The sequence below is a fragment of the Falco rusticolus genome, chromosome 6, assembly GCF_015220075.1.
Source record: "Falco rusticolus isolate bFalRus1 chromosome 6, bFalRus1.pri, whole genome shotgun sequence".
In the NCBI taxonomy this organism is placed as follows: domain Eukaryota; kingdom Metazoa; phylum Chordata; class Aves; order Falconiformes; family Falconidae; genus Falco; species Falco rusticolus.
In genome coordinates, this window is record NC_051192.1 from 50,021,083 (window position 1) to 50,036,211 (window position 15,129).

At 36.7% G+C, this 15,129-nt stretch overlaps 1 protein-coding gene across 1 annotated transcript in view; it reads right to left on the minus strand.

Annotated features, from left to right (window-relative positions):
• Positions 1-14,697, minus strand: part of PRKN (parkin RBR E3 ubiquitin protein ligase) — a 614,220-nt gene extending 599,523 nt beyond the window's left edge. The window contains exons 1-2 of the mRNA XM_037391827.1: positions 14,658-14,697; positions 13,881-14,044 (exon numbers count right to left, since the gene is read on the minus strand). Of these exons, the coding sequence (XP_037247724.1) occupies positions 13,881-14,044; positions 14,658-14,697 (204 nt within the window). The remainder of the gene's footprint in view (positions 1-13,880; positions 14,045-14,657) is intronic.
• Between the last annotated feature and the right edge of the window lie 432 nt (positions 14,698-15,129).

Here is a 15,129-nt window from a genome sequence, read left to right on the forward strand (position 1 = left end):
CCTGCAGCTTGATCCCACATCCTGTCTTGAAATGTGTTAGCAATTGAAAATCAGCATAAAAGGGCATAACGAACAAATGATTGCTTCCAATTTCAGGCAATGCAACTCCTACCTAAAAGCTTTGTTTTTCCTGCTGATCTAGAATCTGAACACTGTTAGTCTCTGAAACATGAAAAGAATATAATTGAAACAACTACACTTGATATTATCAGAACCTGTAATACATAAGAAGCCTTAGAACAAAAAATGGAACATTTTATGAATAATAATATGAATCGCCCTACTTTTTTTTCTTATATTTATACTTCTATTAAGACCACAGAAAGTTACCTTAATGAATGCTAACTGAAAACAGTTCTTAATCCATATTGGTTTGTTTTGCAAAAGGATTTCCTGTATCAGACTTCCCAATAAACTTTGAGGATTAACTTCTTTTTACATCTTTGCTAAAACTTGTTGATTATTGTTGTTTACTCCTTCAAAGCCTGAAGCAGAGTTCATTCACAAACAGGGAATAAATTCTTGCTAGGTTATTTTGGTTTTCTATAGTTAATGTGATTCCAAGTGTTCAACACAAGTCACACACTTCCCTCCCCAATCTCTTTCTCAGTTGTACAGGAGCTCCCTAGCAAAAAATCTAAGCACACGTTCAACCATTTTGGAAACCATTTTATCAGCATTGATACAGATCCCAAAATTACTCTAAACTGGAAAAATATGTAAGAGTTAAGATAAATACTTACTGTGAATAAGAACACCAGGAAAATTAATAACTTGCAATGAAAGTTCCCTCCTAAATCTTCCAAATACCCTCAACAGGGCAAATGAAACAGCTGCTTTGGGGCTAACTTTGTACTGGGAGCTAGAATGACTTGGAAGTCATATATATATATACTGTACATTCAACAGGTGCAGTCTATTATGGATGTAAAAAATTGCTCATGTTTATGAAATTTGCTCTATCCCTTTAAAAAACAATAAGCAAATGAACTACACACTACAATGCTCAAAAAATTATATTCTATTTACTGTCTGAAAACATATATACATAATTTTGAAAGCATGATGTTCTCTAAAGACAACTATAAAGAGTTACCACCTATAATACTTACACGAAACTGACACCAATCACATACGCAGTTGCAATTAAACCACTATCATATAATATTATGCCCATGTATTTTTCTGCAATACTTTGTAATAAGATATTTTCAGATAGTTTTTCTTATTGTACAACTGACAAACAGTTTCTTCTCTGTGGAAATCTTTGGTGTTCATGAGTTAGGGCAGACAGTAAATAAATACACAACTGAAATAAGTAAAATCAGCTGTAAAATATGGCAGTCCAAATCTACCTTTAAATTCTAAAAATAGCAAGAGTGGATTTTTTGGCAATGGCAGGAAAAAGTGTTTGTTTTTTTAAGAACAGATTTTAAGTAATTCTATCTTTCATATTTATGTTAATTTTCACAAATGCTTATGGGCATCTTAGTGTATGCGATCATCATTAACGTATGCTCTTCCTTCCCAGGTGTTTTATCGTTTCAAAACTAACAGCTGAAAATAAACTGAGAGTAAGCTTTAATTATTATCCACTGACATAATGCATGATATATAATGCACATCTTCCCACTGAATTAAAATGGAAGACTGCTGTAGACAGGCAGGAAGAACATAGCACCTCAGTTCTTCCAATGAACCTTGAGTTTAAAACACAAACACTGCTTTATGTGCAGCATTTGACCTTTCTTACATAAAAGTGTAATAAATTGTAGAAGAGGTAAAGTATAGAACAAACAAAAACATCAAAGCCCGTATTTCTAAATGGAAATTTGATAAAAAAGAATGCAAGTTTGCCTCCTACTTATTTGGGCCCAGGGTAGGAAGTCTCCAAATGGCTGGTCTGTGGGACCTCAGATCATCAGCCTGAACTCTGCATTGGATGAAGTCCTGACTACAACAAACACATTTGAGATCAACAACAAAAAATATTGTCTGAATAGTAAGTGAATAAGCAGGGTATCCAGCAAGAATACTTACACAGTCAACGTATCTTAACTACACATGAAAGAACTCTTAATATAGTCTACATAACAGTAGGCTAAAATACAAAAGCAGCAACATTGACAGATTGCACTGTAATTCATTACTTGGACTCATAACAGTAGTAGTGCAGGTTGCAGCTCAAACCCTGCAGTTCACTTTCCAGGATGGAAGGCTGGAAATGAATTACCACGCTCTGATATAATCAAATCACATGGATATAACTTACTGTTATAGTGAAAAAAGGATAAAAATTAATTGGTATAAATACATTTCTATCAGAAATGTAAGTGTATGTCTCAAGCTTTTAGTGACTTACACAGGAAACTACCAGCATGACATAGCCAAATAAGTAATTGCTTCAAATACCATTTTACTCAAGAAAATGGAAGTAGTTTTCTTCAAAACAACATAAAGTTAGAGAACTATGAGGATTACTGAGTTATAGGGACATTAAAATACATACTTCAGCCTCCTTCCTATAGTGTAATGAAGTCAGGACATGACACACAATTCTTCAGCAACAAGACCTCACGTGCTGTTCCCGGTATGTACCTTTTGAAATGTCAGCAGGCCAATACCATTTTAAAAAGAACTGAATAAAGCTACCACAAAGAGATTTCAAAGTGGACAATGACAAGACAAGCCTCAAAAGAAAACCTGATCTTTCTCTCATTTTAGGAGAGATTATTTCTCTCTCAAATCCGCTCTTTCCTAAAGTCTAATGCAACTTCTCTCATGTAAGTGGTGTCTCCAATACAGTGCAACTTTAAAACTGTGGATACTGGCTTTGCTGTGAGCTAGCGTATACCCTGCAGGGCTATTACTGTTCTCTGCTACTACAGAAGTTAAATTTTTAGATTTAACTATAAATACATAATACATTACACTAAAATACCTCACAACTGAAGCAGCATATCTCCTAATGCAGTGAAACAATAGAACATATAAAAGTTTCCATAAATGTGGATAAAGTGAACTCTCTCTGCAGTTCTATATTTCATCTATTTATCAATAGCAATTTTTTCAATATTTTGTATAGCCCACAGGGGCCTTGCCAACTCAATCCTTCTTTTTAATAGAAAAATAACATTTCTGAGAGATTTGAATTATGTCAGGAGATAAGTAATTCACAGACTACTTTATGACTGACACATATACACCCAGAGATGCATGGAGATTAAATCCTGTGGCTACTTGAGGTATGAACCCATTCCCTGTCAATCTTCCTCCATTTGTTTCTGGAGACTGACAATGTACAGTGCTCACCAGTCAGAAATGCATCAATCCTTCAGAGAAACAGGAGAGAGAACTTTCATTTGCATTCACTTAAATAGATGAGATCTGCAGTGAATTCCATTGGAAATGAACACTTCTGGGGATGCTGTTTTTATTACCTCTGCAGTGATAAAGGATGGCATTTATAGAATGGTCCTCTGAAAAGCAAGTGCACAAATCATTGCAGGCATATACTGTAGGTATTAATACTGTTCTGTGTTACTGCATCCAGTTTCTCCACTTTTCTGAAATCAGAACTAGAATTCATAGCTCTAATTTATAATAAGGCTAAGTGCCTACCTGGTTGAATAGTGCTTATATAGCTAACATTTCTGGTTGAAAATATATCCCACCAAATCTTTACTGGTTCAGCCTCCCCAGTCTTGTTTCCTATAACGTATTTAGAATTGCATGTACTTCTGCATTGCATAATTCTTCAGCTGCCTTGCTAGCTTATAGGATAACAATTCCCAGTATCTGCCTTCATTAGAAATGCTAATATTCAGTGTGCTGAGCAAGTTTATGCTTAATATTTTGTTTCAATTTATTGTTGTAGGTAATAACATTCACTGCATAGCTCAGGTAAATGAGCTGGAGTATTTCCTAAATTGGCTTCCCAGACAATAGACTTGCAAGGATTACTGCTCTTCAGTTTGGATGTTTTTCACCTTAAAAATATATTGAATAGGTTTGTAGTCATCTTAATTTTAAAAAAGATCACCATTTTCTAAGGAAGAAGTCTTTAATCTTATCTGATTATATGCTTAAGGAATCACTTGGGTCTGGTGACCCACTAAGTGGGTGTAACACTTAGGCAGATTTCCATAATGTAGTCACACTTTATCTGAAGGTGGTAGGTAACATGTTCGTCTCTGTTATTTTAGCTGTCAGGCCTTGAATGTAGTTCTTTATATTCTCCCCAAGTAGCCTTACATTGCAGATTTTACTAACACACTGAATATTACCCATTCTACTAGCTATTGGAAATTTTTCAAAGGTGGGCTTACCAGTGGTTGACGTCAACTCATATGCTTTTGCAATCCTACTCCTTGGGTGTCCTTGCTTTTGCAGTCGTCTCTAACAGACCTTAACCTTCACCTTATCTCTTGCTTTCCTGCCTGGTAGGACAACCTCAGGTGCTTCACGAACACTGCGATGTAATTGTTTGCCGACAAAATTTCTTTGGTTGCTCATCTAATCTTCCTTGCACTTAGTAAATGCCATATAATTAAGTATAACCCTCTCTGTCAAACCTTTCAGGCCTACCTGAACCTTTTTTGTCTGAAATGCCTACAGTCCTTCTAGTCTTCTGATACTCAGTCTTGAAACGTTTAAATCAGCATGGCATATATTTCTATTTAACTTTTCTTCCTCTTGTTATTCTGCTGCATTGTTGAACAACTCCTCTCTTTCCGTGTTTGTCATACAGATAGCACAAAAATATATGAAATTATTTTGAGGAAACGAAGATGTTTACACCTGCTTGCTGCCCAGAAACACAAATAACATAAAAATTCCAGTATTATAAAGCTAAGTGTCTTAGTACATTCAGAAGAAAGGCACTACAGTTTTCTCTATTAATAAAGAAAAAGGGAACACTTTCACAAAGAATAAGGTTTACAATGATATATATCCAATTGGTCATTTTAATTTATTTATTGTCATTTATGGCCATTGAGACATTTTTGCTATAAATTTCTGACAGTAGAAACCTTAAGGTGTTCTAAAATTGGATTGATTCTTCCTTTCCTGAAGCTCAGACATTTTAAATTACGTGTGCTTAAGCTGTAGTCATAAACACACTGCTATAAGATAAATGGTAAACAAAAACTCCAAATCACCGTCTAGGGTAACAAAAATAAAGCACGAATAAAGGTTATATGATGTTGGTTAAAGAGGAAAGTAGTTATTATCTTCTGTACTTAAACATACTTGCATACATTTATCTGTTTTGTACTCACAATATGCTGCACACTGTGAAAGATAGAAATGAATAGATTGCTATGTTAAAGATGCTAAGGTAGTACAGTAAAAATATTTTATAGGATAATTTGGGATGAGCTATATAAAAACAAATCATGAAGTCAGAGCTCTGGTATATCACGCATACCAAATATATGACAATAAAACTTTTATATGTTTCCATCATGCTGTTTTATGTCAAACAGTTAATAGGGAAAAACTGTATTAGAAATGTTTTTGAAGTTTAAAGGTGTTTCATTATTGGGATCTTCTTCTATATTAATTCTCCCATAAAACTAGCAACTGTTTTGTACATGTCTGTTCCTGAGAAGTGTAACCTCATCAACCAAAAACTTGCCAACATTCACATACCTTTTCAAAATTACCTAAAATCAGGTGATGACCTTTTATACATTATCACACATACATAGACAAACTGATATGAAGATATGCATGAAATCCAGATTGTCACAAGAGGGCCTGGCTGTTTTCCTGCCAGGAACACAGCCACCTGAGATAAGACAATCCTCTCCAGATTTCCCACAAGGCCCCCTACACCCCTACACAGCAGAATATACTGTAGGTATAGAGCCTCCTACAGATCTGTCAGCATTTTGGTTAGGTACAGGAATATCAGAAAACAAGTTGGTCATCAGATAGTACAGAAGCAGGTCATCCAGTGACAGACAGAAACCATAAGTAGAAGAAAATGTCAGCTCATTGGCAAGTAGAGCAGGTCTGCAAGGCAACTTAGTTTTCTCAGTCTCTCTCCCCCTTTACTTCATAGGCTGGGAAAGGGAAAGTTTAGAAAGAAAAAATTCTTTCCTAAGCTGGTTTAACATGCCAATGGGCAAGAGGTGTTGGTTGGAAACAGGATTTCAAAGAATCGGAATTGATTGGGAGAGGCAGAAATGGAAGCAGCATAAGTGAATTGAACTGTGGGAAACTAATAATAAGAAAAGCAGTAAAAATGAGGAAAACACTGGTCACTGGACTCACTGGAAATGGCGGGGGGGGGGGGGGGCGGGCAATGTGGGAGTGTGTGTACACACACTACATCAATGGAGGCAATAGTTTACCTGAAATAACAAGCTCTGTATATGAAGAAATTGAAAATTATTTCATTTGTGGAACAGGTGCTTTTGCTGCTTTGTTTAGTCTAAAGGAGAAGAGAAAATTGTATTGCTCTGTTGTTCTGCTCGTTACTCATTTTTTGTTTTAAGCACTTAATATTCATTTCTTCAACAGGCTTTTAGAGTTCATAAGAAAGCTTCTAGGAATTGTAAATTTATCAAGGGTTGCTCCAATGAAATGATATATAAGGAATTATATACCTACTTTTGCTTCAGTAACTCCTAAAATAATTGTCTTCTTTCTCTTCAAGCCTGTGTTGCTGTTATTTTTTAGGATGACCAACATCATTTCCTTTCATGGGGACCTTCCTGTCACAATGCAACAACTCTCTGTTCTTTTGATTTCTTCTTTCCCTGCCACACGCCACCAAAGCTGCTCTTAAGAGGCATTAATTATTCTGTGTCTCCTAGAGAATGGAGGTTCATCTGTGATTAAAACTGTAAATCAGATATGAAGTTTCTGTTCTAAATTCTCAACTAAAATGAGTGAGAAAGCTTGAAAAACAAAAATAAAAGAAGGAAACCCAAAATGGTTTATTAAATAGCTGTGTGACCTTGATAATCACAAATATGAATGTATTACAGATGACACTTCAGATGATCAGAGCTGTAAAAATGTAAATAAGTAAAATTATGACTAAAGCAAAGAAATTATAATTGCAAGGGACTACATTCCACCTTTCTATTGAGGCAGTATATTTGGCATGCTACCTGATATTTTAAAATATATTTCCAACACTGAAGTTTCCATCTTTTCCTTTACAATTTTATTTTCAAGGCACAAAATTCTCAAGGTTAAAAAATAATCCACAAATACTCTGTCCCAATTTCCTGTTTCTTAAACCAGTATTTTCTCTATGTAAAGTGTTAAATAAAACTATTTTTGCTTGGTTTTTTAACACAATACAAATATTTATTGATGATTGTTTTCTTTTAGTTATGAATTAGAAATACATAGTCTCTATGGATCCTTCCTTATAAATGTAGTCTAGCAGAATAGTTAACACCATGTTTTTCTTTGGAGGAAAAGGGAGAAAGAAGAAAGGAACTATCCCTCTTACCCTTGAACTTCTGCTAATTCAACTATCATTTTTGCTAATGGTGTACAATATGCTAAAGAGTTTTTCACCAGAGCAATTTAGAAAGGTGATGAATGAAAGACGTAGGCTGACCTTTCTTTTACTGTCATGATTTACAAACTCATAGAAGTTATTACTCACTGCCAGCACTCCAACAACTAAAGCTTTTTGAGATTTTTTTTCTTACACATTTGCTCTCCTGCAACTTAAAGCGGGATCTGAATCAATAAACGGACAGTATTGTAAACATATGAATTGCATTATATTCATGATGAGGGAGAAAGATTCTACAAGTGCCTGTCTAATGCAAGTATTCGCTTAGAAAACAAAACCACATCCAGTATTAGTGCAATTTTTTCAACATAATTTTATTCTGAAATAGTATATATGTCTTGAGAAGAACTACAGTGGTTTGCCACAGGATTTTCTTATCAACATACTGTATTTCTTGCAAATATTATTGTCATTTCTGTATCAGTCCCACACAAAGCAACTGCTCATTCAGAAATGGATTTTGTAAAATTCACTTAATGTCTTCAATGTAGTGGATTTTAACTGCCTAAGAGAAATGAAGTTGGTTTTTTTTTTTTTTTAAAAAAAAAAAAAGCATCTGCTGCCTGAAAATGTTCTCACATATAAGAAAGTAATAGTAACCACAGATTGAATGGAAATTAATTGAATAGACTCCCAACTTACTGAAACTGTCAGCAAAGTGGAAAACAAAAGAAACTCACTTTTAGAAATCTGGAAATTTTCTAAAGGGGCAACACAGGTAATTCAGACACATTATGAGTCAGTAGGACTTCTGTAAGAATACTGGCATCAGCAAATTCCAGGGAACAATGAACCAAATTCAGCAGACAACACAGAATTCATCCAGGTACCAAAACACAGACACTTCTAGAAATTAAATACAAATCTGTAGAGAGTGCAAACTGCAGAAAGTTTGCGAAGAAAACCCTGTCATACTTCCTCCTCAACCCTCAGCAGACCAACTAAAACACATAGGTAATGTCAGAGGAATCTAGAAGATTCAGGCAAAGTTCAAGGCCATCCTACATGCTTCAGCCCCCTCAAACATGGCCCATTCACTTTTTGGAGATACCAAACTACTTGATAATGTATATCTTACTTAGCTGTAGTTAAATCTTTTTCATAGTCTCCTACTTTCAGGAGAAAAATACCCCAACATTTAAAAGCAGAAAGGAAATGTCTTACTGGGCTCAAAGGTCTAATTTATTAGTGCATTTAGATCTTGATCTCCCAGAACAATTAACAAGCAGTGCATAAGAGAAATGCACAAGATAAGTGCACAAGATATGGAAAATCTGTAGACTTGAATGGTCCTGACTTAATTTAATACTAAATATGGCTACATGGTACTTTCCACGTTCGTTATGGGCATACAGTACTATGAGGCCCATCACACATCTTGCGAAAACTTATTCAACACATAGAGTGGCTGTTGTCACGTACAGTGACTCCACAGCAATCAAAACAAATAAGAATGAGTGCTACTGTTATCCACTCCTTTAGCCAAGTCCATCTTACCTGACAACACTGATGGCACCTCTAGATTTCATTTATTACTATAATACACCTAAGTATTCTTCAGCTAGCTTTTCTGCTATTGAAGAAGTAAAATACACATCTCTTCCAGCTTTACAAGTAAGAAAAGACCCACAGAACAATGAAATATTAATCCAAAATACTGATTTAAACACACAAACATAAAATAATTTTCTTTCTTTGAATTTCACATAGGATGATTGATTCAGTCAGGATATCTGTGAGCAAATCTCTCCAAACAGCATTTGCGTATGCAAAAGTTGGCTCAACTGTATTCTGTAACCCACAAAACTGCTATCAAAGATGTTTCCATGAGTGATTTCATATCCTATACACAAAACTGTAGGTTGCCACAAAAGGCACTAGTTGTTGTGTATGTCAAAAGACCCGTTCTAATCTTAGTGTTCATGGGTTTATAACTAAAGTTGAACATATGGGGTTTTTTGCTGGTTAGGGACACATTTTGCACTGTGTCACTTGGTTTCTCCTTTGTACCTTCACTAAACTGAAACAGGGAAATGCAAGAACTGCTGGAAGCTCTATTCTATCGAGCTGTGCTTAGATAGCAAGTTGCCAAACATTTAGGTACACAAGGTCCCTGCTTGATAAAATGCAATGTTCCAATATTCAAATACCTGTTTCTGCTAAAAAAAAGTTGTTCACCGAGAACAACGGTATTAACGAAACCCTATTTTCATAATCGTTTAAAATGTGTGTGAGAGAAACTGAGACCCTTGTCACAAAGTGCTCTCTCTGTCCTTGAGCTTTCCATCCAATAGCACTGGAAAGTGCTTCCAGTAGAACCAGATGCCTCTGGATTGACCTCTAATGTTTACTATTCAGAACCCTTCCACAACAAAGCATACCCTTTCCAAATCACTGTCAAATGGCAGCACACTAACTTTACTTACAGCACCATTTCTCCCCTACCATTTCTCTTTTCCCTCCTCTGTAGAGATGATATCTATGTTGCTCCTCCAGTTATGCCATTCCTTCCTACTCTTTTTCAGTTAGTCACATCAGCTGACACACCAGTGTTTAATAATACTTCTAGTTGTGTTTGCTTGTTTCTTGAATGTATGTATAAACAATTTTAGAAAAGCACCTATATGGATGGATGCAGTCAAAGCCAAATTCACATGAAGGCTATGCTCCAAACTTCGAGCCTAAGCTCCAGTCAAATGCAAGCTAACTCTGATTTAGAAGCTGTCTCAATGGAGCGCTGTGCTAAAGCTAACAAGTCCTACTACTAATCACATGCTTCGTCTTTTTCTGTTTCAAACAAACTGTTTTCAAAGTTTCAAATTCAAAGAAAATTTTCTAGATTTACCTCATAGAGGAAACACTGTCAAAAAGAAATGGTACTGCATTGGGAAACAGAAGTCTTAATTCTATGCCTGTTTTGCAACTGAGTCTGAACAAGCCAGACTACTGATTCCCATCATATCATTTGTCTGCCTTGTCCATATCCACTGTAAGCTCTGCAAGGTATAGGACATCTCTTACTGTTTGCAAAAAGCTTCTTCACACAAGGGGATTTTCAGTTCTCCAAGAAAGGGGAAGCCTGTACTAATAGAATACTGCTTCTACTAGCAGTAGTAAATTTCAAATTGTTTGCACCGAGCAAAATTGTGTATCAACATATATTACATATTTTGCTTCCAGAAAGCTTGTTAAATTATTTTGCCATTCTTGGAGGCAAGGACAATATTGTTATAAGCAGTGATCTCCTGTTACAACACTTCAATGTTCCTGATACGTAGCTACCTCCTGTTTATTCCTTTGGTGACTCTGTTACGGTTCTTTTCTTCTTTCACCCTTATGATCGCCACAAGATGATCTTACCACTGTTCTCATATACTTGTGGCAGCCTTCTGAAAGAATTCCTGTTTTGGGTATATATTAATTAATTACTTCTATTCATTCCAAAGTGAACTGCAATCAGCAGAGAGCTCTTCATCATCCTTCAGAATATTTAGCACCTTTAAAGTGACAGCATTTGCTATGCTTTTAGGAAGCAGCTTATTGCTCTAATTTCTTCTTATGAGATCCAAATTTGCAGGTCTCATTCTTCATCCAGTCATTAGCAATCCTTCCCTACCATGGCTCTAATTTCACTACTTGCCCCTTAGTCACTAGCTAAGATACTGATCTCCCCTGTGCACAGTTGAATCAGTGTGTCTGATCTTCCTCTCTTTTCCAAGGACAAAACACTTATCTGAGGTACCAAATTAAATATCTCCACACATATTTCACTTCTACCTTCCCTACAATTTTTCTACTGCTGCTGTTGATATCAAATTATTTAAGATCTCAACTTGGCACTTTCTTTCCTATAATAATTTCTTTTAAAGGTTTGTCCATTCCAGCTTCATTTCTTTTTACAGGTTCCAGCTACCATGAAAGAGTTTTCCTGCTCTCCAAACAGTTCACATTCTCAGTTATGTTTTGTATCAGCTGCCTGAGATCCTAAAGTAGCTGCCAAGCCAAATCCAGTTGTTCTGTGAGCTGTGAAACCAATAAAGTTTGCTATCCTGGAGTATTTCCTATATCCCTGCCCCATACTCCTGCAATTATCACAGTTTTTCCCATGTTGTCTATAATCTCATTATCTCTAATATTATCAGTTCTCCTTCCTGAACTCTAGATTCTCCCACAGCATCTTGGGCAAATAAGTTCAAAAGTAAGTTACGAAAAACGAAAGGCCAAAATGTTTTTACTAGAAATTCTGCAATACCATCTAATGAAATAACTTTAAAGTGTCAGCTCAGTACAAATCCATGTTGTATTTTTTTAGACTGCCTGTAAATCCATTGGTCTACAAAATGCCAGCAGTTAGTATTTCACTAGCACTCAAGTTTTACTAGCATTCAGCTTCTTATGCAAAAAGCCCCAAACAGCCTGCCATAGGAACTCAGCATTTCAAACTCTCACCTGTTCTTCTTGGGCTGACAAATTTCCATGATAAATAAATACACATACACAAATATATCACAGAAAAAAACTGCAAACACAGAAAAAAAAAAAATACACTTAATTAAATATCAAGAATAAAAATGTAGTTGATGCACTGCTTAGGATATTAATAATTGCAATATTTAAGACAATTAAATACAGAAGTATTGATTTTACCATCTGAAACAGTTTTTTAACTTCCTATCAGCTTTAGAAGCCAAAAGTCAAAAAAATGAGTCTAGGTCCATTTCCTAAATAATAAAAAGTCTTGACCACGTGGTAATTCTGATATTCCAATGAGCTGAATTAAGTCATCAGCAGGCCTGCATATTTGCAAAGCAATTTTTAATTTACCCTGGCAACAGACTGTATGTTGTAGCTGAGAAGAAAATTGGTTACAAGTGTAAAACTGGTGACAAAAATCTGTGTTTCATGCTGACATAAAATGGCAGTAACACCAATACCTACACCTTCCCAAGAAATACCAAGTGGTTCAGAAGCTTCTGACAGAACAACACAGGCACCCAAATCTAGCAACTAGCAACTCACAACTTCTACAATTCACATTTTTTTTTTTATTTTTACATTTTCATATATATGTTTTCACATATAAGTAAGTGAAGTACATTGCTGTTTATGCCATGAATATATGCATCAACACTATCCACAGGTGATACATTGGACACTGACAACAATTCGCATTTCTATACCTTCCTTTGTGTGCTGAAACTCCCTAAAAGCCTTTGCAAGGCAATAAATATCATACTCAAGGAGAAACAGTGATAGGTCATCAATACAGTAGTGACTTTCTGTACCCCAGCTTAGCAGCCATCCTAAGTACAGCAATACTTCTGAAATATGAGTGCCAATTAATCTGAAATAGTTCTGCCTGTGAGGGATATATTATATAAACACCTGCACTACTACAGATTGCATCTGCAATTCTTTGATACCACTGCAGAAGGACAGCAATTTCATTAAATCAGTATTTGCACTCTGCTGAAAGGCCAATAGGTTTCCCCAAGTTCCCCAAATGTCTTAAATGTGTGACCTCGTGCTAAGCCCTGGCTACCCAAGTGAACTGCCAAATCCACATACAGGATAAACAAAATTATTTACAAAGCAACTGCAGCAGCACCGCTAACGGTAGCAAAGATGAGAAAGTTGAACCTATCTTTCCGTGCTTACTACTGCTCACCACAAATGAACACCTCTCTGCACTTACTGAAGAGCACAGCTAGCTAACCTTCAGGAGCTGAAACTCAGAAACCTACCTACGGCCAGTCTTCCATGCTCCCTGCTGCTCTCTTAGCTCCACATGTTTAAGAGTTCAGTTTGGAATACACTTCCGTGGGCTTTGTTATCCGGACCCATCCCTCCAGCAGCGCACTCACCTGCACAAGCGCAGCAGCAGCAGGAGTAACAGCAGCCCTGTAGCTATCCTCCAGGGGTCACAATTGGGTTACAAATTCTGTAAAATGTGATGACTGTGCAGCCTGATTTAAAGCAATTTATTCACATCCTTCTTCATTAAGATTCAAATGGAATAAGTAAGAAATTGAACAGATACAGAAATTGTGCCTGGCTTGCTTCTGTAGTCAGTAAACATTTATTCACTAGGGCACAGCTCTCATGCTCTCTCTCTCATATTCTCCCTCTTCCCCCATCCTTCCTGCTTGCTGTTTTAATGCATAATTAAGAAGGTCAGAATTAATGAAGCAGTGTGGAGTAAAGTTCAAGGAATCCCCAGGCACTATTTATTCTATTAGATCTGAGGCATGAACGTCAGATTGGCAGCATTAGAGGCAGAGGCAGTGTAGCTGGCAGCAGTCCAGAAGCAAAGCTACCAAGGGAGACTTACCTGCAGTGTCAAGTCATTGCTGAGCTCCTTCCCTGCAAAAATCACCCGCAGCTGGTCAGCTGGAACTCCCTGTCGCTGAGCAACCACCTCCTTCAGCTGGAGGATACTGGCATTGGAACCAACCTCTACCGGGAAGCCGTGGCTGGAGTTGAACCTGACAAACACTGGACAAAAGCAAAACACCTTTTAAAGTGAGCATTTCTCATGACTTGTTTGTACAAGAGTGACTACAAGAGGTTTACTCTGCAATTTCAGGAAGCATCTGCCATTTTCAGAGAAAACCTATTAATACTCCAGTGTACCATTTTGAAACCCATCACAGAATGGTTGGTGACCAATAAATAAACCCTATGTGTTTCCCTTTGGCAGTGTTAGAAATTACAGAGAATAGTCAGAGTCAAAAGAGACCCAACTAGGCAGCTGCCTAAGTAGTTGCTAACTGGCACAATAGATTTTCAGTTCAGCCCTAACCTTAGCAGGCACGGGGCACACATGCTTTCTGTGCGCCTCGTGCTCTTCCCCACTACACGTAACAAATAAATGCAGGAAACTGAAGTATGCCTTGGAGCCAAAAGATATTAAACAATATGAGGGAAAAGAATTCCTTGTTACACAGTAAAGCACAGTCATATAAATCGGTTTCCCACAGATATTATTCTACAGAAGATAATGATGGAGAGGAAATCACACGCTAGCAGAAATGTTTGGGAGTGTTGTATTACAGCGTAGCCTTTTCAGAGTTCACTAAAATATCTGCAGTACGTAACTACTGCTGACATCCACTTTCACTGCAGAAAATCACTACTGCACCAGTCATATTGTTTTCAGAGCTGCAGCAAGTGGTTTATACAGCCAGAGAAGTCTGGCAAACAAACTCATAAGCTTCCTGCCATTCCCCTGTTTTTCGTAAGGAGTCTAAATGCACTCATGGAGCCCATGGTGGGGGGAATAACTACAACTATGAAACAGGAAAAAAAACCTCACTGCATCCATGTCAGTCATGGAGGTTCTATGAACAGTAGACATGTTCCCAGCGGACCACTTCAACCAATAGCTCCACAGGCAGGAAGCAAAGGAATTACCAAACTCAATATAAAATATAAAATCATTTGTATCAATTGGATTGCGGGTACCTGTCACCTAAAGTGCTTGGGTATTGACTGTAACAACCAGTCTTCTTAAATATTTATTTCCCATTCCAACTCCACTGTTTTACCTAAAGATGTTAATCCTTTGCATTTTTGATGAC